General features: G+C 36.5%; 1 protein-coding gene across 2 annotated transcripts in view; it reads left to right on the forward strand.

Moving 5' to 3' along the window:
• The window catches only part of SPTA1 (spectrin alpha, erythrocytic 1), a 225771-nt gene that overhangs the window by 4915 nt on the left and 198789 nt on the right, over window positions 1-22067 (forward strand). For both annotated transcript variants that reach the window (XM_037166281.2, XM_053668006.1), the window contains exons 5-12: window positions 466-612; window positions 3216-3349; window positions 4074-4218; window positions 8505-8659; window positions 9574-9709; window positions 9811-9912; window positions 11586-11723; window positions 12351-12461. In XM_037166281.2, coding sequence (XP_037022176.2) covers window positions 466-612; window positions 3216-3349; window positions 4074-4218; window positions 8505-8659; window positions 9574-9709; window positions 9811-9912; window positions 11586-11723; window positions 12351-12461 — 1068 coding nt within the window. The remainder of the gene's footprint in view (window positions 1-465; window positions 613-3215; window positions 3350-4073; window positions 4219-8504; window positions 8660-9573; window positions 9710-9810; window positions 9913-11585; window positions 11724-12350; window positions 12462-22067) is intronic.

The raw sequence follows: 22067 nt of genomic DNA on the forward strand, positions 1-22067 counted from the left end.
CCCTACCCCCTTCCCTATCAGTGCTTATAAATATGAAATTTTCTTTTTTATAAATACTTAAAAATTAATACTATAGTTAGAACTAAAAAAATTATACAAACAAGTTTAGCACAATGTAAATATTTGTTATGTTGAATTTAGTAGAAGCATAATGAATTTATTTTTGTGCTCCATATTTATGTTTTATGCTTCAAGACATAAAAGGTGCTTCCAGGGGCTCTGACTAACAATACCTGTGATTCCTCTGAAGGATTACCCCAAAGAGCACTCACTGTCCCTTGGGTCATAGTGACACTTTAGAAAATATACTTCTGTTTCTGGCTTTTTCTTAAAGTGGTTCTCCCAGGCTCCACATATATCTTTTTCTGAGTTATCCTAGGAAGGCAGGAAGGGATTTGAAGCCTTTTACCTGAAGGAATTCCTTAATCTTTGCTAGTGATTCAATAGATTTTTCTGTGTCTACAGGAAGCCATAGTAACATCAGTAGAACTGGGTGAGGACTGGGAGCACACAGAAGTTCTGCATAAGAAATTCGAAGAGTTCCAAGTGGACCTGGCAGCTCGAAAGGGAAGAGTGGATGGAGTGAACCACTATGCTAATAAATGTGCTGAGGTAAGTTAGCAAAAGTCAACCCAAGAATAGGGTTCTGATCTTGAAGAAGAATTTCTGGCCATTAATAGGTGGGACATGAGGTATATAGGGCAATCTCAGGAAACAGAAGGATGGGTGTCCTTAGAGTAATGAGCTCAAATCAATTTCTTCTCTTGTGTGGATCCATCCTTTGCCAGTCCCTGGGAATGGAAATGTGAGTATATAGAGAAACAAAATATGCAATGAGATAACCCCTGCACTGTACAGTACACAATTACTCTTATCTATGTAGCACTTGAAGAATTACAATAAAGTAACAAAGAATATAAAGTAATGGGGACTATTATTATATGTGCGTTTGTGTATATATATGTATATATATCATTATAGAGGATTTTTCTATTGGGGTGGAGAGAAAGGAGGCAAATTTTACTTCAGTTACTTAAGAAAGTACTTAAATAAATTTTCAATATCTGAGCAAGTACTCAGTATAAATAGAAAAAAAGCCCTATTATATACAATAAATAGATAAAAAATAGCCTTATTATTGTTTTATATGTTGCCATGTATAATGCACACCCATGTTTTGGACCCCAAATATCAAGCAAATAATCTTGTTTTAATTTTTTAATTCGATTTTTATTTATTTATATTTAGATAATTATTTTTATTATAAAGAAATTTTAGCATTTATTTTTGAATCTGTTATGGTACAAGAAATTTTATGCAAAAAATAATTACAAAACACAAGATCAGAAACAAGGTCTTTCAGGTACTACCATGTAAAATGCACATCCTTATATTTTCCTCAAAAATTTGGGCAAAAAGGCACATATTACATATGGCAAAATACAGGTATATACAAGAAAACTAAGAAGCCAGTTTGGCTTTATGTATATAAAAAAACTAGACACTCCGATAATTAGCTATTATGCTTTTACATTTATGGTTTCATTATCACTGAAGTTTTATCATGGAAACTATTTTTCTGAGTTAATAGAACCAAGATTTCAGGATGTGTAAGTACTGGTATAGGGAAAACAACCTGTTTTTCATTTTGTTTCTTCAGGCTACATATCCAACACTTCCTAAATTTTCTCTGTTTATCATCTTTCTCTTGTAGAAATTTCTATCTATTTCTATCCCAAACTAAAACAAAATTTAAAGCAACAAAAATCTTATTTTTTTATGATTCAATAACTCAGATTCACTAATTTGAAATTTAGCTGTTCAGCTGGGCAGTTTTTCTGGTCTCATCTGGCATTTTTTAAAAAGATTTTATTCATTTATCTTTAGAGGGGAAGGGAAGGAGAGAGGGAGAGAAATATCAATGTATGGTTGCCTCTCCTGTGTCCCTCACTGGGAACTGGCCTGCAACTCAGTCACGTGCCCTGAGTGGAAATCAAACCACGATCCCTTATTTTGCAGGCTCACGCTCAATCCACTGAGCTACACCAACCAGGGCTCATCTGGTATTTTAAGTTGCTATACACATTTAGTGGTTCATTTAAAGTGAAGGATCTAAATGGTCTTGTTCACATGTCTGGGAACTTGGCAAGGATAATGAAGGCTTTCTCCATATGATCTGCTATTTCATTATCCTATGCTTTTTTGTGTTAATGTTCCAACAAAGTGAGAACAAAAGCTAAAATGCCTCTTGAGGTCTAAGTCCTGAAGCTCACAAAATATCATGTCTGCCATATTCTATTTGTAAGCAAGTCACAGACTAACTCAGATCTAATGCATGAGCAAATATAGTCTGTCTCTTGAAAGGAGGATCTCATGGCAAAATAACATGGATACTTTTCTTTTATCTACCATGATAAGGATGAATCCAATACAGAGTTTATCCCTTGCTCTTTTGAAATGGGGCCCAAACAGGTACATTACAAAGGGTCATACACTCAGAAAAAAGAATGTAGAAAATTTTATCTGGAGAAGAGTTGGAATGGAAAAGGAAATGGGAAGAAACAGGGAGAGGAGGACTAGGGAGGTGGCAATATGGAAACTACTCAAAAGTTTCAAGTATCAAAATAGGCTGATGCTGCTAAATTAATGTTTGTAAACATTACAAAGTAATGTTTGTAGACATTAGTAGTGTTCATAAATGTCATTGCTTCAAATAGTTTACAAGCATGTGTTAAATTTTCTGAAAAATTAAGTGTGTATGCATTTAAGTATAATTCTGAATAGAAGAAAATTGCTGTCATTTGATTTTTAAAGGTGTTAAGACCCCAAAAGTTTTAAGAACTACAGAATTAGTTTTAAAATATTAGTATACTTCACAAAGGGAATATGTTTCTTTTTCTTTGTTTCCAGGATTTTCAGGGTATTTAACAGGCATGGACAAGGTGGAGCTCTGAAAATAAAATCACAGTTGGGTAACCTGTGATGTTTTGCTCACAGCAGTCATATGCTAGACAAAATCTGACAGGTTGGATTTCTAGATTTTCGTGATGTAGATTAGATTAGAACTAGGTAGCATGGCTAACATAAATTTCAATATCTTGCCATATAGTGATTCTTCACTTCTGACCAAGTATGAATGAGTGTGAAATGAGAGGTGTCTAAATAATGGAAAAATCTCACCTTCATATAACTCTAGCATTTGTTTCACGTCAAAGGAAAACCATCCTGAGCTGCCTTTGATTAAGTTAAAGCAGGAAGAGGTAAATGCTTCCTGGGACCGTCTCCAGGGTCTGGCTCTTCAGCGACAGAAAACACTGTCCAATGCTGCAGACCTCCAGCGATTCAAAAGGTACAAATCTGGGCACTGAGTTATAGGAAACTGCAAGCGCATCATTTTCTATCTACTGTTAGCAATTAGGAGCCAATATCTCAAAGAAAATCATAGGATTTCCATTAAGACAGGACGTAGAGAGTAGTTAAAAAATGTAACCCAGTCTACAGCCAAGTTTGTGGTGGCTGGAGCCCAAAGCAATAGTAATGGAAGCTCTGGAAAGGCAAGAAGAGCAGATTAAGACTTGGATGAGGGTGGAAGGTGGACTTGGGAAGAATAAAGACATTCATGAAGTACTGACCCAGATATGGGAAGTATATTTGGAAGCTCAGCTCTTAGGAATCCCAGGTCTCTACATGTGAATGAAGACTGTGAAAAGCAAGAACCCCTTACATTACTTTTTTTAAAAAAGATTTTATTTATTTATCTTTAGAGGGGAAGGGAAGGAGAGAAGGAGAGAAATATCAATGTATGGTTGCCTTTCATGAGTCCCCTTGCTGGGAACTGGCCTGCAATCCAGGCATGTGCCCTGACTTGGAATCAAACCAAAATATTCTAGTTTGCAGGCCCAGGCTCAATCCACTGAGCTACACCAGCCAGGGTCTACATTTCTTTTTTTCTAGGGTGTGGGAGATAGGGTAATTTCTAACTGGGTAAACTAGGTTGAACCTTTCTGTGTGCTCCTTTTGCCCTTGAATGTCTGTGATGTTCTCTTATTGGAGCTCATATGAATGTCTGGCAGGGATGTGATTGAAGCCATTCAGTGGATCAAGGAGAAGGAGCCTCAACTCACCTCTGAGGACTATGGGAAAGACCTTGTTAGCTCTGAGGCACTGTTTCACAGTCACAAGGGACTTGAGCGAAACCTTGCAGTCATGGATGATAAGGTAATACATTAATGGAGGAATGATTGGCCCCTTGAACTAGAAGAGGTATTTAGTGGTCAATTTTACCTCCAAAAAACACATTATATTTTCTCTTTCAATGAAATAGAAATTTTGTGGTCCTTGAACATACTTCTTCATTCTAGTTCATAACTTGCATTTGAATATTAGATATACTTAATTTTCTAAAATTATTTTATTTAAATACTTATGCATGCATATTAAATATATATTATATAACTTATATTGCTTTAATATATAAAACACATGTTTTATATAAAATATACATGTTGTATATAAAACATAAGTATGTTTTAAATGTGTTATGTGCCATTGAATTGGCTCTAACTCTTGGAGATCCTGTTCCTGTAAATGAGTGTTGTCCAAAATGTCCTATCCTAAATAGCTCTGCTTAGCTCATCTAGACTCATGCATATGGCTTTTTAATGGAGTCAATCCATTATTTTAATATATTATTTTATTATTTTTCAATTACAGTTGTCTGCATTTACTCTCCCCACCCAATCCAACCCATGTTATTTTTGTTCTTCCTCTTTTCCTGCTAACTTCCATTTGCCTAGCATTACTGTATTTTCTAAAGAAACCTGCCTTCTAATATTATGTCCAAAGTAGTACATCTTCAGTTGAGTCATTTTTATCCAGTGGTGTTTAAAGCTTAATTCCCCAACTTATTCATATTTCTGGCATCCAAAGGCATTTGTAGAGCTCTCCTCCAATGCCATATTTTAAATGAATTTGAATTTTTTCTTATTAGCTTTCTTTAATATCCAGCTTTTACATCTGTACATAGTAATTGGGAATAGGAAAGGTATGGGTGATTTTAGACTTGGTCTCTAGTAACACACCTTTGTTTTTGGTAATCTTACCAAATTTTTCCATTGCTACCCTCCTGAGTATCAGCCTTCTCTTAATTTCTTGGTTGCAGTTTTCATTTGAGTTGATGACTGAACCAAGATAAGCAAAATCTTACAATTTCAATGTCTTCATTGTCTATGTTAGAGTTGTGTATTTATGCTGTAGCGATGATTTTTTCCTTGTCTAATTCACACACAGTTTCACTTTGATACCTTCTTCTTTCACTTTCATCAAAAGTTGTTTTAAATAATTGACACTTTCCATAAATTAGATGATGCTATCTTCAATCTTAACATTGATCCACCAGATTTCACTCTTGCTTACTCTGAATCCAGCCCTGTTTTTCTTATATCTTCTGATCACAGGTTAAACAATTAGGGATAGAAAATTCACCCTTGTTTGACACCTTTTCCCATAAGTAATTGTGGGGGCAACTTTGCCTGCAAAGTCCCCCCATCCGCCACGGATGAAAGTGAAACTATCAAGACTTGATTTGCGACCCTGGCTGGTGTAGCTCAGTGGATTGAGCGCGGGCCTGCGAACCAGACAATTGAGGTTTGATTCCCAGTCAGGGCACATACCAGGGTTGCAGGCCAGTTCCCTGCAGGCCAGTTCCCAGCAGGGGATGCATGAGAGGCAACCATACATTGATGTTTCTCTCCCTCTCTCCTTCCTTTCCCCTCTAAAGATAAATAAATAAAATCTTTAAAAAAATTCTGTTGAAAAGGACAACTAATAAACAATTACATTTAAAACAAACAAACAAAAAAAGACTTGATTTGCTTGGGGAGAAAGGTGGTTGATCCCTCATAGGGGAAGGGCCAAGAGCCCCCTTCTAAAGGGGATTTTATTGGGTTTGTTTGCACAAGAATACAGGTAAGGATCAAACAATAGATAGCATTTAAAAAACTATGAGGGCTTATTCTCAGTCAGGGTCGGATAGCTAAAGAGCCATAAAACTTTGAGGAACCAATATCTTGCTTGGACCCTTATCATTTAAATGAGAGCATTCTAAACAAAATAGGTTTCACAGGATTTTACATATTCTTTCTTAGGCCTGATCACCCAGAGAGCCCACTCTTTCCAGTACAGGGCTGCATAGCCTTCCCATCATAGGCTTTTAGGCTTAAGTGGATTAGAGCTAGGAAGCACTTCTCCCAGATGGAAATAGGGACTCAGGCTATGTCAGAATAGCCAGGGGGCAAGGGTCCATTGCTCCCTCTTTGTCAAAGCCCCCTGAGTCATTCCATGATGGCCTCCCAAGTGATCATGTCTGGCTTGGGTTGCCCCTCACTGTGAGGAGTCTTACCCATCTCTGACTAACGACCATGCTTTGGGGGCAGGGGAGTAAGCTGAGGCAGTGTTTGGTACCAGAGACAAGCTTTGTCTCTTTTGGCTTGCATTTTGGAGGTTGCTCACTCAGTCTTAGCTATAGGAGGCAGTTACAGTTCCTGAAACCAGGCAGAGCAGTACCCAACAAGTAATCATTCTGTCTTTTCATATTCTGTCCCATCAGTGGCTTTCTGTCCATAATACAAGTTATGCATCAAGAAAATGAAATGCTGAAGCACACCCATTTCTTTCAGAGCAAGACATAGCTTCTTATAATACACAGTCAAATAAAATAAAATATTTTTTTTTGCATGCTGGATTTATTTTATTTTTTAAATTACTTTATTGGTAAGAGACAAACACCATATGATCTCATCTTTAACTGGAACATAATCAACAAAAGAAAAAAACAAATAAAATATAACTAGAGACATTGAAATTAAAATAATTTTTAAAATTATATCTTGTTATTTATAATTTGAATATGTTATTTAAATATGTTATTTATAACATATTTATAAAACATGTTACATCCAAGAATGTTTGCTTAATTTCACTCAATACTCTGAGTTTTCTCTTTCATCTAGCCATACTTTCTTTTGTTGCAGCCGAATACTGTTTCTTTTTGTCCATTACTCAGTAGATAAGGAAAGAAATCTATTTCCCCTTTTTCCTAATAAATGCAAAGACACCTGAAGCACATTACTAAATCCACCCTTGGATTCTCTTTTAAAAAATGGAAAACCTCATCTCCAACACTATAAGAATAGACATAGGCATGCTAGAATTTAGAACAAGCCTGTATTCTTCAGTAATTCTCATCTTTACTTCTTTTTCTTTGACTTTCACCATAACTTAAACCCTTATTCCCAAGTGTCTACAGCAGAGTCAGCTTACAGAAAGATCCACACTTGCTCTGTTTTAATAATAGCTCTGGCCCTATGTACCATTTCTGAAAAATGTTCCATCATTCTTCTTTTTTTTATTCCTGTTCATTTTGTTTTTGGTATTTTTATAATAATGAATAATAATGAAAAATGAACCAGTGATTTTTAACCTTTTTCATCTCATGGCACACACTAATTATCAAAATTCTTTGGCACAATACAAATTATATTTGTTGATGTTCTGACAAAATTAGGTATAATTTTAATTGATTTATAAAAATAATAATAGTAATTATATACCTTTTTTCTCTACAGTGACTTTTTTAAAAATCAGGTTTCTGTATTTGTATGTAAGGATTTCTGTTACCAAGAATTAACCAATCAGACACAATTTTATTATGTGATATGACCAGTAAGATACAATTCAATTATACGACTTATGTATTATGGTGTAATATAGGCCATTCACACCAAACAGCTCTTGTTATGTATGCTGTTGTCATTTTTTTATTTGGCAATCTAAAACAAAAGAGGTCAATGCCCCTGACCAAATAGTCAAGTATTGTATGTTTTAAAAATTCTTGTGGTATACTGGTTGAAAAATCACTGCCTTAGACAATACTTGATTTTAATTAGGTTTATCTACAGGACTAAAGGTAACATGGGGAAATTTATCACATCCATAGTTCTTACCTGATAACCCTACTCCTCAGGAATTGTGCTGAAACTGAACTAACATTATTGGCATTTCTTGTCTTCTTAAGCAGAAGTGTCTTTTTGATTCCCACCATTATAATTATGGAAACAGTACAGAGGTTGCTGAAGGACAACCTTAAGTCCAAATCTTGTTTCTGACACTTAATAGCGCAGCGATCTGGAGCAAATAAAATACTAATCTGTCAGTTTGCACATAAAAGGCTACTAGTAATAGTTTTTAATTCATTGTATTATTAAAGAAAGACTAAAACCCAAGAAATGCATGTGAAATTTTTAGCACAAAGAGAGACAAGAATTTCTCAGAAATTATTATTAACATAGTACATTAGTATATTAATATAAATATATCAATAAATGTGTATTAATAAGTTACTATTATTTATATGGTTGGGTTTTTCTTTTGCTTCACTCCAATAGAGTTTTGCCAGGAGAAATTAGTGCTTGGATTTCCCATTTGATTTATTTTTAACTTTAAAGGTAAAGGAGTTATATGCCAAAGCAGACAAGCTGAAGCTTTCCCATCCTTCAGATGCACCACAGATCCAGCAGATGAAAGAAGATCTGGTCTCCAACTGGGAGCACATTCGTGCCTTGGCTAGCAGAAGATATGCAAAGCTGCAGGCTTCTTTTTGGTGAAGAACCCATTCTCTCTATCATTCTATTTATCTACAGGATCCAGGCACAATACTTAAAGCAGAAATAAAAGCGTGAATGTGGTAAAACAGTGATGAATCAGATCTCCTGCCTGCTTGGTAGAGACAAAAAAAGTTTTAATTTGCCAAGAGAAGTCTTTTGTAAGCTGATATAATACTTAGCATGTCACCTCTGCTCATCTGCATACCTTTTGTCTACCTCTGTTTGTTCAGCTGTAAGATGCTATGAAGTGGCCTAGGGAGCTGGAAAAACAGCTAAAGAAATGTCAAAATCCTGTCTCTAACCAAAGAATGCAAAGAAATTTCCAATCTAAATAGCATAAAAATAAATCTAGAGTTATTTTCTGAGTGTGGATTGGCTTGTCATAAACTGGCATCATTTCAGTAGTTAATTTTATGATTAGTCATTAAATCACCAGAAACTACTATGTCAAAATTAAATGGTGAAGATTTAACTTTTTAAATAGTATTGTTGGTCTTTGTTTTTATTAATAAGTTAAGAATGAAATAAGTTACATAAGAACTCCTTACCCTGACTGTAGCCTCCCCTTCTCACAAGATACTTTCTGTCATTTATATATTATGTGTTTATTTATTGCCCTCATTGAGAAAACTTTGAGTCTCTGGGGTAGGCATGACCTTGTGATGTTTGATATACGATTCCTACATGCCTCATCATAAAATGATACATTTACACAAGAAATATACAACCTAGAGTAAAGGACTTTCAAAGCTGCACAATAAAAGGACAGGAAGTACATCAGGAGGAAAGGAGGAGTAGAATAAAGGCAAGGAGCTTTTTCCACCTTTAGCTCAACCCAACCTTAACTGTTCATCTTTCAAAGTCAATTAATATTTTCTCCTTCCTGGCCTTTACCTTGCCTTTCCCACAGGTACCAGCATTTCTTATCTGACTATGATGAACTCTCAGGCTGGATGAAGGAGAAGACTGCTCTGATCAATGCTGATGAGCTGCCCACAGATGTGACTGGTGGGGAAGCCCTCCTGGATAGGCATCAGCAGCATAAGGTAAAAAAGAAAAGTTATCATCAATACGAAGGAAAAAGAGGTGCCAAAAATGCCAGAAAGTTTCTTGCTGCATTCTAAGATATTTTGTCTTGTGACCATAGCATGAGATTGACTCTTATGATGGCCGATTTCAATCTGCTGATGAGACTGGTCAAGCCCTGCTGGATGTCAGACATGAAGCCTCTGAAGAAATTTGGGAAAAGGTAATCAGTTTAAAAGAAGTTTTGAAATTTTGATCACAGCGCTCACTTAATCTCATAATATGATAATCTCTTAGTGGGAAGAGAATAGACATATGTAAAGATATTAATAATGTGAACTCAAATTTCACATGGTTTCCTTAACATTGTTTTAGCTAAATTGAGTAATTTAAAATTCTCAGGACAAGATGTGTGTTTTGTTATCTATGAATTTTTATTTCATCAACCGATATAATTTCATCAACATACATTCTACTGAATATGAAACCTCCATATCATTTTTCCTTGTCATATATAATCTGTTTCATTACTTTCCCATCCTCATCTCTAGATTGTGAATTCTATGAGGATTACCTCATTTATCTTTGGATTCAGTTACTAAGGTGACTGGCAGAAGGCTTTTTCTTTTCTCCTCAATATAGTCTCAAATCAAACTGATTCTCCTCTTTCTGTGTTTTTCAAATTCACATTAAATAACAGAAGCTGAGGTTGGGTGGCTCAGTTGGTTGGAGTGTTATCCCATACACCAAAAATGTTGTGGGTTCAATTCCTGGTCAGGACACATATCTAGGTTGCAGGTTCAATCCCCGTTTGGGGTGTGTATGGGAGGGAACTGATCAATGTTTCTCTCTCACATTAATCTCCCTCTTTCTCTTCCCCTCACTCTAAAATTAATTTAAAAAGACATATCCTTGGGTAAACATTAAAAACTTAAATAACAAGGAATCTTTGAATATTCAGAATTCCACTAATTAAAGAATCAGGTTTGCCATCATTCTAACTTCCTGGATTACAGGTGCTCATCTTAACTGACCCTTGATAGGGATTTTGCTCCAGTCAAAAAGTTACAGGAATTATTGGGGTAATAATTAAAATACAATTTGCAGGCTTCATTGCCTCTAGTGTTGTGTAATGGTTGAGGGTAAAATAACCATAATTTGAATTTCCCCAGTACTTTATGGAAGCATTACAATATGGATTTTATTATTACCAATTTTCTGCCAAAGGACTAGTAGAACCCTAAATTCTTAAAAACCTACATATTATCCTGGAGTTCTAAGAAGTTTTGCTGCTTTTTTGGTGGAGTTTATGTAGAAGTTGTTATAACAAGCTAAAATTTCTTGAGTAAATGTTTGGGCAAAAACAGGCTTTTTATAGGTTTGATAATGACACTTTCCTCCTTCCTTGATGGATCTTATTCATTTTCAGAATAGAACACAAACTCCTCAGTTTAATAATTTAAGTGCTCTATGAATTTCAAATTCATTAAATGTCTATTTGTTTAAAGCATACCACTTTTCAGAGTATTTTATGTAATATAATAATTATTTGGACTAATTACTTATTTGTTGCGTTATATCCTCCTACAACCCTGATGCTCCTCATCATCTTTTAAATATTTGTTTGGTATATATATTTGCCAGAAATCTACTTTTTGTTCTTTTCATCAAAATTAATATTTTTGTTAATTTATACATACTAAATGTACTGTACCTTTTTTATTTCATTTATCCTATTTTTCTTATTTTACAGTTGTTTTCTTAGATGTTGAAGCCTAGATGGAAAAGCCCATTTCCTATTAATTTTTGTATCCTTTGAAAGGTCTTGCACTTATTAAATGCTTAGTAATACAAGTAAGATAAACTTGTTAAAACCATATGTCTTCCGTTCCAAAGATGGAAATACTTGCCAACAACTGGAATGCCCTCCTGGAACTGTGGAACAAGCGTCAATATCAGTATGAGCAGTGCTTGGACTTGCACCTATTCTACCGTGACAGTGAGCAAGTGGACAGTTGGATGAGTAGACAAGAGGTAACAGAAGTGTTTAGCAAATGTCTAGAACTATATCTCCATCCCTCATTTACCACCATTATTATTAGTAACACTCTCACAATAACTTTTATGGTCCTAAGCTTGTCCTAGGAACTGAAGAGTGAACTATAAAGAAAGGTAGACCCTTTCTATAAGAATCTTACTATTACCTCATGGACAAATATATGAAAAGATACCTAAACATAGTATAGAGAGGCTTTAACCTCAAATGAACATAAGGAAAGTTAATATCAAATTGCAAAGGGGTTAAAAAGAGAAAATTGTATGAGTCAGGCAGAGTTAACCAGAGATTTTTCTGAAAGATGTGAGTGGTACTCTTGAGGCAGCTTTGAGAACTCAGAATGGTGCCTACATTGGTTGGCCAAATTCTACGTTAATAGACCTAGACACAAAGGTAATAAAGTTGTATGCAATCTTTAGTAAAACAGTCTGAAGCTACTGCTATTTGAAGTTAGTCTTCGTCTAATATACTTTTTGTAATAATTATCACTTTTTTTCCAACTCCATCACCTTCTTCCTTAACTAGTCCTTGTTGCAAAGATATTCCAAAGGGATTTTTTTAAACCAATGATGCACAGGTGATGTGTGTTTTTCTGTCTTCTATAGGACTTCCTGGAAAATGAGGACCTGGGAAACTCCCTAGGTAGTGTAGAAACCCTTCTTCAGAAGCATGATGACTTTGAAGAAGCTTTCACTGCCCAGCAGGAAAAGATCACAGTAAGAAATGGGTCCTAGTTTGGGCCTTGGCTTCATCTTTGTATATATCCTATTATCCAACACTTATCCTTAGAGAAAATAACTCTTTTTACTACTATACATAACATAAGGATTATTACAAATTTTTGGCTGTGTGCTTTTCTCTCTCTTTTTTATTGTTTTTTAAGTACAGTATTCTCCATTTCTCCCCACCCCCTCCTGGACCCCAGAGTCATCCCCACCTTCCATCTTCAACCCTATCCCCCTTTAGCTTTGTCTATCTGTTCTTTATATATGTTCTCTGATGACCTTTCTCCCCTTTTCCCCAATTAACCTCCCCTGCCTCCCTTCTGCATACTATGAATGTGTTCTTTATTTCAATGTCTTTGATTATATTTCCCTGCTTGTTTGTTTTGCTGATTAAGTTTCACTTGTAGGTGAGATTATATGGTACTTGTCTTTCACTGCCAGGCTTATTTCACTTAGCATAATCCTCTCCAGATCCATTCATGCTATTGTGAAGGATAGAATCTCCTTTTGTTCTGCTGTGTAGTATTCCATTATGTAAATGTACCACAGTTTTTTGATCCATTCATTTACTGGTAGGTACTTAGGTTGCTTCTAGCACTTGGCTATTGTAAATTGTACTGCTATAAACCCTGAAGTGCACAGGTTCTTTCAAATTGGTGTTTCAGAATTCTTAAGGTATAATCCCAGCAGTGGAATTGCTGGGTCAAAAGGCAGTTTCAATCTATGAACACGTGAGAAAAACTAAAGAGGGGTATGGTCAAGGGTGGGAAGTGGGGATGGCTGGGGTGGGGGGGAATGGCTGGGGGCAAATTGAGACAACTGTACTTGAACAATAATGGAAAAATGTTTTAAAAAAGCAGTTCAGGTTTTTGTTTTCTGAGGAAATTCCATACTGTTTTCCACAGTGGCTGTACCAGTCTGCATTCCCACCAAGAGTGTACTAGGGTTCCCTTTTCTCCACAACGTTGCCAGCAATTGTTTGTTGATTTGGTTATGTTGGCCATTCAGACCAGTGTGAAGTAGTATCACATTGTGGTTTTAATGTGCATCTCTCTGATTGCTAGTGATGCTGAGCATCCTTTCATATGTCATTGGGCCCTCCGTATGTTCTCCTGGGAGAATTATCTTTTGAAGTCCTTTGTCCATTTTTTAATTGGGTTGTTTGTCTTCCTGGAGTGGAGTCATGTGATTTCTTTGTATATTTTGGAGAACAAACAATTATCTGAAGTATCATTTGCAAATATATTTCCCATATGGTTGGTTCCCTTCTTATTTTGCTGATGTTGTCTTAAGCTATGCAGAGGCTTTTCATTTTGATGAAGTCCTATTTGTTTATTCCTTATGTCCCTTACACTAGGGGACATATTGATGAAAATATTGCTCTGTGGAATATATGAGATTTTCCTGCCTAGTTTTCCTCTAGGACTCTAATGGTCTTGTGAGTTATATTTAAATATTTTATTCATATTGCATTTATTTTTGTATATGGTGTTGTTAGTGGGCTGGGGTGGAGGGAAGTGGTGGGGGGAAATGGAGACAACTGTACTTGAACAATAAAAAAGACAGAGAAACCATAATCAGAATTTAATTTGTACAATGAACGTAAGATGAACACATGGGCTGATTTATAAAATTTTAACCCCATGACCTGGTTTGTAATAAATATGTTACAATCAGCTGAAAAAAATTCAGAATTTTTTTTCAAGATTTTATGACATTTATTTTTTTGTAAAGTCAATGTTTTTTATTCTGTATAAACAGAAACTATCTGATCCATGTTTGATGTAGTATTATTACTTAAAAGTTTGAAATGTACTATTTTTAAGATTTTCCTTGTCTAGTAGTATCTGTAGTTTGCTCTAAGAATAGCTAAGTCATATTTATTATTTTCCTTTATAAGCATATTTTCATCTCTGTTTCTCAATTAATGCATATATATGCATTAATTATATATATAATTATATATATATACATATATACACACACACATAGTGAGCCTTAAGATATTGTATAATATCAAGCAGAGCCCAGAAAATGTAAGAAAAAATATTAGTTCAACATATTGTATGTATTTGGCTCTCTCCTAGGATGATACCGGTTTATTTTTTTTTTCATAAATTACTTCATTGTTGTTCAATTGCAGTTGTCTGCATTTTCTTCCCACCACTCTTCCCCCCAATCCAAACCCACCTCTATCCCTTGCCTCCATCCTCCCCCTTGGTCTTGTCTATGTGTCCTTTATAGTAGTTCCTGAAACCCTTTTCCTCACATTCCCCTCCCCACTCTTCTCTGGCTATTGTTAGACTGTTCTTAATTTCAATGTCTCTGGTTATATTTCGTTTGCTTTTTTCTTTTGTTGATTATGTTACAGTTAAAGGTGAGATAATATGGTATTTGATCTTTACCACATGAATTATTTCAGTTAGCATAATGATCACCAGTTCCATAGGATGGTACTTGTTTAAACTCACCCACAGGCAAATGTGCCATCATTGTTACAACAACAAAAATAACCAATTTCTAAGTCTTCTCTTTCAATCTTCAGCTATATATTTTTTGTTTGTTTTCATTGGTAAAAGCTAGTGGTGTAAAATAATTTTATTGCTTATAAAGTGCTGTCATTTTAGATCATTTTCTTAATCTTAATTAGTTAATCCATCTTCAGCTTTAAAGATTTGGGGGATCCATAATTGTATGAATATGAGTAAAAATTTACCTCTACAGACATATGAGCAACTGACTGGTGACAGCTGGTCTTGGGCCTTTGGACCCAAGACCTTGGACCTTTGCTGACCTGCCACAGGCTTGATACTTGTAACAGCTATCTACAGTTTGCAGTGTACCCCATCCCGCATGCATTCAGGCCCAGCACAGGCAACTTCCAACCACAGATTCCTTTGTAGTTCCTAACAGGTACTACACAGGTAGCATCTAACATTAATTTGTACTAAAGTCCCTCCAAAGAAAACATAGAAATAACACATTCAGTAGCCAGCCTAAGATCATAACAGAGCACCACCCAATTAGCTCCATGAGTGGCACACCAAAAGGAGGTCTTTACAGGCACAAAATTCCACTGGGGTAAATCTCGCCCCCTAAGATATGTCCCTGAACAGCAGCTACTATTCTGTGGTCATGACCATTTCTAAAAGCCAGGCAGTCTGAGGGCCATTCCAAACCAATGACATGCTGCCAGCAATTAAGGGTCAACTACAACAAAAGGGTGTGAAAACCCACACAAGGAACACTCCTGGAGCACCTGGCTCAGGTAATCAGGGAGACTGTATCACTAGTCCCCAAAGAACACCAAATCCATAAGGTCACCCAGCCAAGACTGAGAGATATAACATATCTACCTAATACATAGAAACAAACACAGAGAGGAGCTAAAATGGGGAAATAAAGAAATATGTCCCAAATGAGAAAAACAAAATATCTCCAGAAAAAGAACTAAATAAAATGGAAGCAAACAATTTACCAGATATGGAGTTCAAAACACTGGTTACAAGAATGTTCAAGGAACTTAGGGGAAAAATAGATTGATTTGACGAGAACTTCAACAAAGAGATAGTAAACATAAAAAGGGACATAAAAACATGAAGCAATCAGAAACAAAGAATACAACAACTGAAATGGAGAATATTCTAGAAGGAATACACAAAAGAGTAGATGAAACAGAGCAGTGAATCAACAATTTGGAAGACAAGGTGACAAAATCACCTAATCAGAAGAGCAAAAAGAAAAAAAATAAAAGGATGCAAAGAAATGAGGATTGTTTAAAGGACTTAAAAAATCAAGCATAACATTATCCACATCATAGCCATACCAATATAAGAGAGATAAAGTAAGGGATTGAGAATATGTTTGAAAAAATAATTACTGAAAAATTTTATTAGTCTGGTGAAAGAAAAAATATACAAATCCAGGAAGCATAGACTTTCCAAAAAGATGAACCCAAAGTGGCCCATATCAAGACACTGAATAATTAAAATGGCAAATGTTAAAAACACATAGAGAATCTTAAAAGCAACAAGAAAAAAATAGTTACCTAGAAAGAAGCTCTCATAAGACTGTCAGCTGATTTCTTAACAGAAACTTTTTAGGCCAAAAGGAATAGGGAAAATATATACAAAGTGGTGAAAACCAAAAACTTACAACCCAGAACACCACTTTACCCAGCAAGGCTATTATTTAAAATTTTAAAAAGAAATAAAGACCTTCCCAGGAAGAAAAAGCTAAAGGAGTTTATCACCACCGAACTAGTATTACAAGAAGTGTTAAAGAAAATTCTAGAATAAAATAGAAGAAGGAGTAGAAGGAGCAAGAGAAGGAGAAAAGGAATATAAATATGAATAATAAAATAATAAGTACATATATGTCAATCATCAATCCAAATGTAAATAGATTAAATACTTGAATCAAAACACATAGATCAGGAGGGACTTCCGCCAAGATGGAGGCATAGGTGGATGTGCCGTGCCTTCTCACACAACCAAGTTTAGAGACAACTAAATATTAGCAACAGAAAACATAGCCAGAACACGGAAATTTGAACTTTTTGGAAGTCTGTTAACAACAAATTCTTCAGCCTGACCAGTAAGGGGTGAAACCAGCGGCTGGTGAGGGGTTGCACAGGAGGACTCGGTCAGAATCCAGGCGCAGGGTTGGACCTAGTGAGCGACCGAGTGAGCCAACAGGCGAGTGACTGCGGAGGAGACAGCGGGGAAGCGGTGCTGCGTGTTGACTGTGGTCGCCCATTTGTGCACGAGCAGACAGGCCAGGGAGTGAGCAGTTGGACCAGGGCCCGGCGGTCCCCGAGGCAAGCGGCAGTAAAAGGCACCGCCATTTCCCTGCTCTGACCACGCCCCCACATACAGCTTCACAACCCAGCGACCTGGGAGTCCAAGGCACCGCTTCTCACACTTAAAGGGCCAGAACAGACCAAAAATGTCGCAAGTTCTCAAAGCCCCAGAGCCTATAAATCTAAGCAATGAAGAAATAGCAAAACTCTCAGATGCACAGTTTAAAACATTGGTCATCAGGATCCTCACAGAACTGGTTGATTATAGCCACAAATTAGACAAATATATAAAGGCGAAACTAATTGAAATGAATGGAATTGCACAGGACACCAATAGCGATGAAAAGAAAACTGGGACTCAAATCAATGGAGTGGACCAGAAGAAAGCAAATAATGGCCAAACAGAAAAGAGTCAAGAAGCAAGAATTCAAAGGAATGAGGAGATTCTTAGGAACCTCCAGGACATCTTTAAATGCTCCAACATCCGAATTATAGGGGTACCAGAAGGGGGAAAGGCACAGCCACCAGTGGAAAACTTATTTCAACAAATAATAAAGGAGAATTTCCCCAAGCTGGCAAAGGAAATAGACTTCCAGGAAATCCAGGAAGCTCAGAGAGTACCAAAGAAGTTGGACCCAAGAAGGAACACACCAAGGCACATCATAATTATATTAGCCAAGATGAAAATGAAGGAGAGAATCCTAGAAGCAGCAAGAGCTAAGGGGACAGTCACCTACAAAGGAGTCCCCATCAGACTGTCAGCAGATTTCTCAAAAGAGACCTTACAGGCAAGAAGAGGCTGGAAAGAGGTATTCCAAGTCATGAAATCCAAAGACCTACAACCAAGATTGCTCTATCCAGCAAAACTTTCATTTAGAATGGAAGGACAGATAAGGTGCTTCTCAGATAAGATCAAATTCAAGGAGTTCATCATCACCAAGCCCTTATTATAGGAAATGTTAAAGGGACTTATCTAAGAAAAAGAAGTTAAAGAAACATGAACAGTGAAAGGACAACAAACTCACAGTTATTAACAACCACACCTGAAACAAAAGCAAACTAAAAGGATAGCTAGATCAGGAGTGGAAACATAGAAATGAAGATCTCAAGGATGGTTAGCAACAGGGGAGTAGGAGGAGGAGATGGGGGGAGAAGGTACAGAAAATAAGTAGCATAGACAGTAGATAGAAAATAGAAGGGGGGGCAAGAATAGCATGGGAAATATAGAATCTAAAGGACTTGAGACACATGGTCATAAACTAAAGGGGGGGTAATGGTGGGGACGGGGGGTAGGGTGGAGGGGAATGAAGGGGGGGAATAGAACAACTGTAACAGCATAATCAATAAAAAATTAAAAAAAACAACACATAGATCAACTAAATGCAGCAGAAAGAAAAAAGGAGCTCCTACCTTTTGCAACAGCATGCATGGAAGTAGAGAGCATTATGCTAAGTGAAATAAGCCAGGGGGTGAACGACAAATACCATATAATCTCACCTTTAAGGGGAACCTAATCAACAAAATCAACAAGCAAGCAAAATGTAACCAGAGACCTTGAAATTGGAAACAGCCTGACAGTAACCAGAGGGGAGGTGGGAGAGTATAATGGGAGGAAAGGGGGGAGGACTTTTCAGGTATATCTATAAAGGACACATGGGCAACTAAGGGTGGTGGAATCACAGGGGGCGGTGGGGATGGCTGGTATGGGGAGTGGTGGGGTGGAAAAATGAAGACAACTGTACTTGAACAACTATGAAAGAATAAAAAAGAAAACAATATCTATACGTATGCTTCTAGAGGAAAACCACTTCAAGGACTGATGTCAGAGAAATTAAGACGTGAGAAGTACCCTTAGTCTTCTCCCTGGAAATTTCAACAATTTGAACAACTATAATTTAACCAAGGATTCCCTGCTTGACATAAAAACATGTCTGAGATATTTGTGCACTGAAACTTTCAGAGGTGGGCAAGTGGGAGTACACCAGGTAGGTGGGAAGGGAGAAGGCCAGGATGGTGCCAGGGACACAGTCTAGATATTGCAACTCAGAGCTCACTGTGGGTCTCAGGCAAGTGAGGAGAGGAATCTGGTTGCTGCTGGCAACCCTATATCCAGGAAGAGCATAATGATATAATTAACATTACTGAGGGATTGGTCAGTATGCAGTGCAGCTAACTGCGGGGACTTGGACAGGAATGAAGTACAGAGCTGTGGCCATAGTTGTCTGGCAATTGCCATTACCAGAAAGAAAAACAAAGCCACAGAGCCTGGCTGCCTCCCTTTACCCTCACAGAAGTACCATCTGACCCCAGAAAAATCTGTACCAGTGAGTATCAGGTTGCACATTATCTGCTAACTTGAGAACTGGAACTACAGAAATATTTTTCCCCTGAGGAAAAATTGTACTCTGTGACTAATCCCACAGAAAGATGGAGATATAGAGTAGGGGTTGCTGAGGTCTGCCAGTCACCGTTACTGGGAGAACAAAGCCACAAAGGCACTGGCCAACCTCCTGCAGCTTACTGCATTTCCACTCATCACAGCAGCACTGCCAGCAGCAAATAGTAGCAGGGACAGCACTGGGGTTTTATGGTTTGGGAACCCAATCACCTACCATATTCCTCTGCTGGGTTGGTGCCCTGGGACAAAGGAGACCTGGTCATAGAGAAGATGTGCACCCTCCCAGGGAACAAAGAATATCTTCTACCACCCCACAGAAATATGAAAAACCAGAGGAGTCTCAGAGAAACAAAAACAGCTTGTGCTTCAGCCCCACCTACTAGAAAACAGTAGAAAGACTTCTTATAAATCTACTACAAAAGTTCTACTCATACAGAAATGCCTAGACAGAGAAGAAATCTATCTACTCTAAGACTGAGCAAGGTAAAGAGGGATCTCAGAAAGAAAATAAAAAAATATCCAGGAAATAAACTGAATTACATCGAAATATGTGACTGAAATAAAAGCAAGTTCAAAGTCATAGTTCCAAAAAAATTTAATAAGATGCAATAAAACAAATAGTTTAATAAAGTCAAATATAAAATCAATGAGCAAAGCTAGTACTTTGCCTAAAAGATTGAAACTTAAAAAATAGAAATGTTTGAGATAAAGAAACTAATAAAAGAGACAAAGAATGAACAAAGGTACTTAAGAAATAGAGCTGAGCAGATAGAGGAAAGAATTCATAATATCGAAGATAGACATCCAGAAATGCTGCAGATGGAAGAATAAAGAATCATTGGCATAAAAATCAATAAAAGAACTCTATGAGAACTGACTCCATCAGAAAGAGTAATGTAAGAATAATAGACACCAGAGAAGGTAGCAACAAAGAAGGGAACAGAAAGTCTATTCAAGCAAATAGTAGATGAAAACTTCCCAAGTCTATGGAAAAAGTGAGATCCTCAAATCAAAGAAACAAACAGACCACCTAATTATCTCAATTGAAAAAGATCTTCTACAAGGTAAAAGAAGACCTTAACATGTAAAAAAAAATTCTATTAGATTATTATTAGATTTCTCAGTAGAAAGCCTGGATAGAGTGGAATCAAATATCAAACTCCTAAAAGATAGAAATTACCAGCCAAGAATAATATATTCAGCAATATTATTCTTTAGATATAGAGGAGAAATAAAGAGTTTTCCAGACCACAGAAACTTAGGGTATTCAACAACAGAAGACCTCCATTTCAGGAAACACTCAAGGATGTTTTTCTACCTGAAACAAACAAACAAAAAAAAGGACACAAACTGTAAGATCACTGATAGACAGGCAGAAGCAGGATATTACAACCCTTTTTTAGAAGAGGATATTATACACATAATTATCACATAAGAGTTGAAAGAGGTTAAAACATTAAAAAAAGAGAAAGGAAGAATACAACTGCTACTGAAATTTGGAAATGAACTCACAGCATAAATAGAGATGATTTGTGACAATAAAAATGTAAAGGGAATAATATAAAGGTATAAATTTGCAATGGTGTTGAAGATAAGATACATTTAGAAGAAAAAAGTCTACTGTATATTGAAAACATTCTTTTAAAAATTTTATTATTTTTTCAATTATTGTTCATGTACAGTTGTCTCCATTTTCCCTCCATCACTTTGCCCTGTCCCACCCACCACCAACTCACATCCTCAATCTTTCCCTTCTTTGGCTTTGTCCATGAGTCCTTTATACATATTCCTTTATGACCCTTCTGCTTCTCTCCCCTGTTATCCACCTAACCCTACCCCTCTTATCACTGTAATTTTGTTCTTTATTTCAATTTCTCTGGTTATATTTTACTTGCTTTTGCTGATTGCATTCCAATTAAACGTGAGATCATATGATATTTTTCTTTCACTGCATGGCTTATTTCATTTACATACTGCTCTCTGTTTCATCCATACAGTCAAGAGGGATAAGATCTTTAATGTTTTTGGTGCGTAGTATTCGATTATGTAAATGTACCATTGTGTTTGGCCCACCCCATCACTCATTCACTGATGAACACAAGTTGCTTCCAGAATTTGGCTGTTGTATATTGTGCTACTATAAACATTGGGGTGCAGAGGTTCTTTTGAATTGGTGTTTAAGAATTCTTAATATACAATCCCAGCAGTGGAATTGTCAGGTCAAAAGACAGTTCCATTTGTAGTTTTTTGAGGACAGTACACACTACTGTTTTCCACAGTGGCTATACCAGTCTGCATGCCCACCAACAGTACACTAGGGTTCCCTTTTCTTCACAACCTCTCCAGCACATGTTTATTGATTTGTTTATGATGGTCATTCTGACTGGTATGAAGTGGT

Source organism: Artibeus jamaicensis, unplaced genomic scaffold, assembly GCF_021234435.1.
Source record: "Artibeus jamaicensis isolate MK-2021 breed Jamaican fruit bat unplaced genomic scaffold, CSHL_Jam_final contig_475, whole genome shotgun sequence".
In the NCBI taxonomy this organism is placed as follows: Eukaryota; Metazoa; Chordata; class Mammalia; order Chiroptera; family Phyllostomidae; genus Artibeus; species Artibeus jamaicensis.